This window comes from Grampus griseus (genome assembly GCF_964374135.1).
Source record: "Grampus griseus genome assembly, chromosome: 12".
NCBI lineage: Eukaryota > Metazoa > Chordata > Mammalia > Artiodactyla > Delphinidae > Grampus > Grampus griseus.
Window position 1 is genome coordinate 65670404 of NC_139006.1, and position 8478 is coordinate 65678881.

At 46.3% G+C, this 8478-nt stretch overlaps 1 protein-coding gene across 1 annotated transcript in view; it reads right to left on the minus strand.

The window, feature by feature from the left end:
- MYO5B (myosin VB) overlaps positions 1-1141 on the minus strand; it is a gene marked incomplete at its 5' end in the record, with an annotated part of 386267 nt that extends 385126 nt beyond the window's left edge. Inside the window, one exon of the mRNA XM_082667157.1 lies at positions 1094-1141. Coding sequence (XP_082523283.1) covers positions 1094-1141 — 48 coding nt within the window. The remainder of the gene's footprint in view (positions 1-1093) is intronic.
- Positions 1142-8478: the final 7337 nt, after the last annotated feature.

Here is an 8478-nt window from a genome sequence, read left to right on the forward strand (position 1 = left end):
CGGCTCCTCGCGGCCCCGGCGGCTCTCAGTCCACGGCCGGCCCGTCTGGCGCCATCTTCCCGGGCTGCCCGAGAGTTTCTCGGTTCTTTTCTCTCTTCCCCGACCTGCCCCGCCGGCTTCCTGGAGGCGCCGCGGCCGGCTCGCTCTCGGCCCGCGCGACCTTTACTCCCGCGGCGGCGGCGGCGCAGCGGCGGCCGGGCGGGCGGGCGGGGGAGAGGCCGCGCGGCGCCGCTCCCCGCTCAGGTATGGGAGGCGGCGCGGGAGGAAGAGGGCGGGCGCGCGTCCCAGGCGGCTGCCGGTGCGCCGCCGCCGCCGCCGCCTTTGAGCCCTGCGGGGGCCGGGCCGGCCGCGCCTCCCGCGCCCCGCGCCGCAGCGGGGTCCTCCCGGCCAGGGGCGGGGCCGCGCGAGGAGCGGACGCCGTCCGCCCCCTGCTGGACACCGGGCTCTCGCGGGACAGGTGCGCGCCGGCTGCCGACACCTGCCGCGCGGCGCCCCCTCTCTGCGCAGACTGCGCTCTGGGAGGCTGGGCGGGGACCCATTGGAGACCAGAGAAAAAGAGGAGGAAGCACCAGAGAAGGGAGAAGAGGAATGAAAAGGAGAGATGCCTGCGGCCGAAAGGCTCCATACATTTTTCTCTGGGTTTTACGTGGGCATTAACATTTTCATTATTAAAATTCAGTTATGTGTAGACTGTTACTAAGGCGTTTTGGATATACTAAAGATTGTCTCCGCCAAACAGCTCCCTGCTCTGAAATCCTGATCAGAACGTGGGAGTCGTAACTCTTCTCCACTTTGCGGGTTTCACCCACAGCTTCCAGCTAGGCTCCTGGCCGCCCCCATCAGAAAATTGTTTGCTTTTCTGGGAAACCTCACATTTTCTCCCCTCTCTCACGCACACTCTCAATCCCTCGGTCGCTCCCTATCTCATTTACTTTTGTCGCTTCTGCCAGTGACGCTTGGCAGCTTCACTCCCTCTTCCACTTCCAACAAAAAGTAGAAATTTCAGCCAAAAAGGAAAATAATTGGCAGGAGTCAGTAAAGGGAGAGCAGGAGCTGTAGGAGGAGACACGGTCTTTTGAGATGGCATTTGTACCTGAATGAGGGATGGCCTCTGAAAGTGGTTCTCAGTCAGAGCATCCATCTCTACAGTTGTTCCGGAGCTCCACTCCCGGGAAGGTGATCCTTAGACTCATCCCATTTAAGACCTTCCCACTTGGAAGGTAGGATCCCCATTTAACCCACCTGCCACCCTCTCAACCATGCCTCCTCGGTGAGAATCACCTGGGGAGCTTTAACAGTTCCAAGGAAGGGACCCCCACCCTGAGGAACTCCAATTCACTGGTGAAGGGTGGGACCCCAGTATCTGATTTTTTTAAGTTCCTCCATAACTCTAAAGGATTGTGCTTCCAGTGTTGACAAATGCAGTGACCAAAGCTTGGGCAACTCTTCTTGGATCTCAAAGGGAGCTCTTCATATCACTGGCAAGAGCAGAAAGGATTCCATCATGTCTCTCTCCCTCAAAAATCTGTCTGCGTAGTTTCCTTCCCTATATTCTGATAATTCGTGAAGTGTGGCCCCCAGGGCCATCAGCAACACGTGGGAGCTTTTTAGAAAGACAAAATATGGGGCCTCACTGCAGACCTACTCAATCAGAAGGGCTGGAGGTGGGGCTCAGCACAGGGTGTCTTCACACCTCCTGGGGGAATTCTTCCCTCTCAGACTAAGAAAGACTCCTCGCTAAGGCTCATCCCGCACCTCAGCTCCAGATCCCCTTGCCTTCACCACCGTGCTCCATCATGGTCCCATTTCTCCACCAGCAACTCTCTCTCTCAGCTGGCTCTTGACTTTTCCTCTGTTCTCCTTTCTGGCTTAATTGTTGAAGTGGTAGCTTTTACTGCCCAGTCCCACGAAATTCACTGGTTCTCAACACCTTCTGCACATTGGAATCACATTTACAAAGACAAATGCCTGGCTCCCACTCCCAGAAATTCTGATTTAATTTGCCTGGGATGCTGCCTGGGCAAAGGGATTTTTTTAAGAGTTTTCAGGTGGTTCTAATGACAGTCAAGGTTAAGAGTCACTGCTTTAATTCCTTCCTAAGCCTCTCCCTCTCAGCCCCCTCCTATTGAAATTGCCTTCTCCCTCTGAAGCATGGGGTGGTAACTGACTCTCCCCACACTGTTGTCCACCCCTGTCCTCTCATTTTATCTCCTCTTGTTTTCCCAGCCTCGCTAACCACACCTTCTGCTTTCTCTTCCTGGTTCCTGAGTAAAACTGTGGCCTATTTCCCAGATCTCACCTTTCTTCTCAGCCATGCCCCCCTATCTCACCTCTTACTGCAATGTTAACTCCTAAATCCAATTCTAACCTTTAGACCCACCTTTCCACCTGCCAGAGAGGCAATGTTAGCGATCCCGCTAGGCCCTCGGACCAACCTGCGACTCGTGTTACCATCCTTTCTTCCCACCCCCAACCCAGTTCCAACTTTCTGGCTTCCATCATACCTGGCACAAATTAAAAGCTGAATTCATGCTGACTGAGCTGAATCACATCCTTGAGGAGCATATTACTCTTGGCCAGAGCTTTGTGGATTTCTAACCCCACAATCAGATATGGGCTTTCCCTCCTTTGAATAATAATAAAGACATTTTGAAAACTTACTCTGTGCCAGGAAACTTGCCAAGTGCTTTACTTCTGTGATCTTGTCTGAGCCTCAGAGCAACCCTTTAAAGGAGGTTTGGACATGAACTCTGTTTGACAGATGAGCAAAGTGAGGCTGGGGGGTGGGGGGAGAGATGTTCTAGGTCAGAGAGCCAGTATTCAACCCAACTCTATCCCACTCTAGAGCCTAAGCACTTGCCAGTGGTTCCCAAACATTAATGGGTATCAGGATGAAAGGGATGGCCAGGGGATGCTATTCCAGTTGGTCCACATGTGGACCATGAGTCCTCATGTTTAATAAGTACCCCAGGCGGTATAGAGCCCATACTTTAAGAAACACTGCTCTATGCTCCATGGTGTCTCAAAGTAAAGAGAAGACATCCATTGGGAGTGCCTTGGTCTCCTTCCTCCTCCTTCCTGATGGGGCGTTCCATCATATACAAATGAGGAAGAACTCTGAACTTCCAAAGCATTCATCTGCACTTAAGAAGCTCCCCTCACTGCACCCTGTGTTATGTCTGTGCTAATATCCCTGGCTCCTCCTCAACACTAGGCGCTCAGAGCCTTGAAGGCAGGAACCACACGTGACCCATATTTGTATCCTCTGCACGTCCTAACACCATGCCTTGCACAAAATAGAACTCAAGAAATAGTAGGTGAATTGTGTGTTGGCTGGACCTAATGATTTGCTTATAGCCAATAAAACATAGCAAAGGTGATGATGGGACCTCACTTCCATGATTAGGTTATATGACTGTGACTTTTGTCTTGCTGGAATTTTCTCTGGCTCTTCTCATATGCTTGCTCTGATGAAGCAAGCTGACATATTGTGAGCTGCCCTATGGAGCGACCCATGTGGCAAGAAACTAAGGGTGGCCTCAGACCCTCGAGAAACTGAATTCTTCTAATAGCTAAGTGAGTGAGCTTGGAAGCAGATTCTGCACTAGTCAAGTCTTCAGACTCGACTTGAAGAACCACAGCCCCAGCTGACACTTTGAGGGCAGCCACGTGATACACCCAGAAGCAGAGGATCCAGAAAAGCTGTGTCTAAATTAAACTGTGAGATAATAAATGTGTGTTGTTTGAAGCCACTAAGTTTGGGGGTAATTTGTTATGCAGCAATAGATGACTAATAAAATCACATACAAAAAGCGTCCTGTGATGACTGAGTCACTAGCAACTTCAACCTAGCAATTGTTCTCCTGCCCTTCATGGTAGGTTGGTTTCCCAAATGCTCTTACCTGCTAAGGCAGCATCTTCAAACTGGGGTTTGTGGTCCACGGGTGTATGCCAAGCCTTTTCAAGGAGTTGTTAGTCCGTAGTTTGTTTTAAGAAAATCAATTTCCAGATCCTAAGTGTCCATATCTAGTGGCAACTCTAAACACGACTTTGCCAGAAAACAAGCCTGAGTCCGGGGGCTCATCTCCGATGGCCCTTCTCACTTCTTCTCCCACTTTGCGGAAGAAAACACATTTCTCAATCCTCCTGGATAGTAGTGTGGTTCTTTCCTTGGGAAGCAAAAGCCTTCGGGGCACCAAACAAAGGACAATTGGAAAACTCCCTTGTTGACACTGACTCTGATGAAGGGACCACACATTCTCTTCAGGTTAGGTGGTTTCCAATTCTGTTATCACAAAATTGAAGGAGGAACTAAGCCATTGTCACCTGACAGTTTATTAAAGATAACCTTTTGCGCTTCCCTGGTGGCCCAGTGTTTGAGAGTCCGCCTGCCGATGCAGGGGACACGGGTTCGTGCCACGGTCCGGGAAGATCCCACATGCTGCGGAGTGGCTGGGCCCGTGAGCCATGGCCGCTGAGCCTGCGCGTCCGGAGCCTGTGCTCCGCAATGGGAGAGGCCACAACAGTGAGAGGCCCGCGTACCGCAAAAAAAAAATAAATAAATAAGATAACCTTTTGATGGATCACCATGTGATTTTTGGCAACTCAGAAGGAATTCAAAGAATTAAGGGACCTGTTCTAACAAAAGTTTCTTTACCATCTACTTTTTTATGTAAGCAAATATATAACACTTATGTCTATAACAAAAATACAAATAGATTTTTGAAATTGTATAATAATAGCATTTGTGATGATTCATTTCAGAATAATTTTAATACTTGACCACTGCAAATTTTAAAAATATATTAATTTATATACATATTTTTGTTATAGATAAGTATTATCTGGTGGTTATTAAAGGAGTTTCTAGCATTAAAAAATGTAGGATAAAATTCTGTGGGGAAAGTGGAACAGAATTCCAGGCTCAAGGGAAAAAAAATGAATGATTTAAAGAATTTGTGTGGTTTTTAAATGGGCAGTGGAGGGTATCAAATTGTTATAGCAGTTAGAGTCCATTGGGTTCACTTGATATAAGTTTTATTTTAAGCTGACAATATTTACAATATGCCAGAAATTACATATTTTCCAACTATTTAAACATTAAAAATGTTAGTTATTAACCTAAAAATGTGTGACGACATACATGGTTTTTCAAAATTCCTTTAGAGAATTTGAGAACAAGAAAGTCTGAAGCCCATGGAGCGAAGGGCATCTGCTTCCGCGACCTCCCAAATTAGATCTTTATTAGAAATTCAGGATTTAAAATAGTGTTAAGAACCTGACGCTGTGGAACACTTTCACCTTTGCAGTTCATTCAATGATCATCTCCGAGTCCCTCTTAGGGCAAAGCAGACTTATTTTTCACCTTTTCTGAGTTAGCACTCAGCCTGTGTGCAGATTTAAGCCATGACTTCTGTCACTGTTTGTCAGGGAGAGACAGTGACATAGACCCCAGCCTGGATTTCCCACCGGCCACTCCCCTGTGGGATGCAGGTGGGGGGTGATGAGGGCAGAAGCCGTGACACATGAGGATGGTTGAAGACCACTGGGTTGGTTTGATTTGGGTAAGAAAAGACTCTGGGGGCTGAGGACTGGTGAGAGATTCGGACATCAAAACTATTTTCAAACACTTGAAAATCTGTCATGTGAAAGAGGGATTAGGCTGGGTCTGGTTACTGGAGGCCAGACCACAGGGAGGAAGTGTCTGGGTGATAGATATTGCACAACCATGAAGAACAACTTCTAATAAAGACTGTCTAAGAGAGGCATCTCATGGAAAAGTGAGCTTGCTGTCCCTGGGGGAATTCAAGCAGAGGCTGGATTATCACTGCCAAGGATGCTGTAGATTCTGCCACTGGGTGGGGGTGAGCTGTACCACCCCTGGGAGTCAATGGCTGTGCCCTTGTGGCTGCCCTCCATACACCTGGCTCACGACATCAAACAAAGTTTAGAGCTATTGTCACAAATGCTGTATTGATAACCTCAAGCAAAGAAAACCCCCCGTCAAAGCTTGCTCCGTGGGAAGATTTGATAGCAATGCTTTACAACTCAGTGAGACCGAATTAGGGGGGTTTCATTTAAAGCTTGACTTTAATCCTAAATGGAATGAAAGGCTTTGCTTCCTACTGGGCATCCTGACTCTGCCGCAAAAGGGTTGGGTTCTTTTCTTGGGGGAAGTGGGAGAGAAAAGAGTGGAGTTTACACTTTCCCAGAATCTCCAAAACTTCTGGTCATGGAAGCTCTTCCAAGACCCAAGGGCTATTGAGTAAATAACTGTAATGACCCTCCCACTCCCTCCCCCCCACCCCCCTCCAGAAGTGATGGAGTGACCAATCTACTGGAGTTTGGATGGAGAGGAAACAGGAGAAAAATGAGGTGGTGTGGCTCTGAGTAAACACAATGTAAACAGCTGCATGCCCACAGGCTATAACCCCCCCTAAAGTAACCCTGAGACTCTAGTCCTCCAATCACTGCTCATCTCACTGTCACTTGCTCTCCAGTAAGTAGCTGCAGGATCCCTTTCCGGAGGATTCCCAGGGACACGTATAGTTTAGCCCTAGCATCTTGCGCCCTCTTCTGGACACTTTTCCCAACGGCTAGTTTTATTTTTGCTTTTTCTCTCATTTTCAATATTCCATAATTTTCTGATCTTCCAAAGTCATAACTGGAAGAGCCTTAAAGAGATCAATATCCAACCTTCTCATTTTACAAATGAAAAAACTGAGGCTCCCAGAGGAGACAGACCTGCCCAAAGTCACACTGCTGATTGGTGGCTGAGCTGCTCTTAGCCTGGACATTTCTGGGAAGAACTAGGAAGTGGATAGGGGTTCACGAGTCCTGCTTGAGTAGCAGAGAATTTCACTCACAATCTCTACCCACTTGCCTTCAAAGCATACCCTTCACCCCCTCTCGCCCGTTAATAAAATTGAACCATTAAACCGAGATCTCACTGTGGGGCTCAAGTTTCTGTCTGATTCCAGATGAGACTTTCTCCTGTTCTGAGATTGAGAGGGAATCAGAACCAGAGGGTGGGCTGAGGATAGATATCAGGGTTTGTATTAATTACACAACCCTGTAAATTAATAAAAACTGCTTGGAATATGCTGTCTGCTTCCAAATTCTACCCATCCTTTAAGACAATGATTCTTGGGCTTGGCTACACGCTAGAATCACCTAGGGATCACTTCAAAAGGGATGATTCCTGTATCTCATCCCAGAATCTCCAGCTGAGGTCTTTACACTCCCAGGTCATTCTAAAGCAGAGCTACTAAACCTCTGCTTTTGGTCTTACCCCCTGTCCCACCTTCTCCATGAAGCCGTCCTCCACTGCATGGATACACTGTATATGTTTCTATTCTATTTGGTACCTGGGATTGACAATATACTTTGAAATGCTTCAGTACATGTACTTATTTTGCATTTTAATTCTAGGAGTAGCCAGGTAATATGCTATCAAGAATTTACATGGCAGGGTTTGGTCAGCTGGCATATCAGAAAAAGCCACATTCCATACACAGCCTACAGGTTCTTCTGCTATTCATATCTGGATCAATAACCAAGTCTTGGCTAATCAGCACACCAATGTCCAAATGAGTTGTTATAGGTTATCTCCCAGGAGCTGATCAAGGACCAGTCCTTTCTTTGGAATGTGTAGGGTTTGAGCACCCCGAGCCTGCTGACTTAACCCTTTACTATAACAATCCCCTAAACAGAATATACTCTTTTACTTAATCTGGCTTTAATGAAGCAAACTTATCACTAATAGTTTCAAAATCTACCTCTGGAGAAAAAATGAACCATTAAAGAAATACATTAAAACATGTATATAGGGACACACATTTTTCCTTTGGCCTCAGGCTCTAATCTGGCCCAGCCCAGCACTGTCAGACCTTTATTTAAAATGTTGAAATTTCATTCCTCATGGATTTTTGGCATGCATTTTGATTTTTACAAATATTATTTATCATGATTACTGAGTTTTTGGTGCCCCTTATGTTTTGCACCCAAGGCTAGTGCCTCACTCACCACACCCTAGTCCTGGTCCCCCAACAATCAAGGCTGTTGCTTCTCATTTTTCTTTCTTTCTTTTTTTTTTTTTGGCATCCATATTCCATTGATTTTAATACTTTTTCATCACATTATAGAATTATAAGACTGGGATGTAATGGACAAACTATTATAGTAGCATAGAAAATCTACTGTTTCTTCTTTTTCTTTTTTTATATTCATTTTTAAAAAATTTTTATTTTATATTGGAGTATAGTTGATTAACAATGTTGTGTTAGTTTCAGGTGTACAGCCAAGTGATTCAGTTATACATTTACATATATCTATTCTTTTTCAAATTCTTTTCCCATTTAGGTTATTACAGAATATTGAGCAGAGTTCCCTGTGCTATACAGTAGGTCCTTGTTGGTTATCTATTTTAAATGTTGTTGCTTCTCATTTTTCTAACCTCAAATAACACCGAATCTGAAA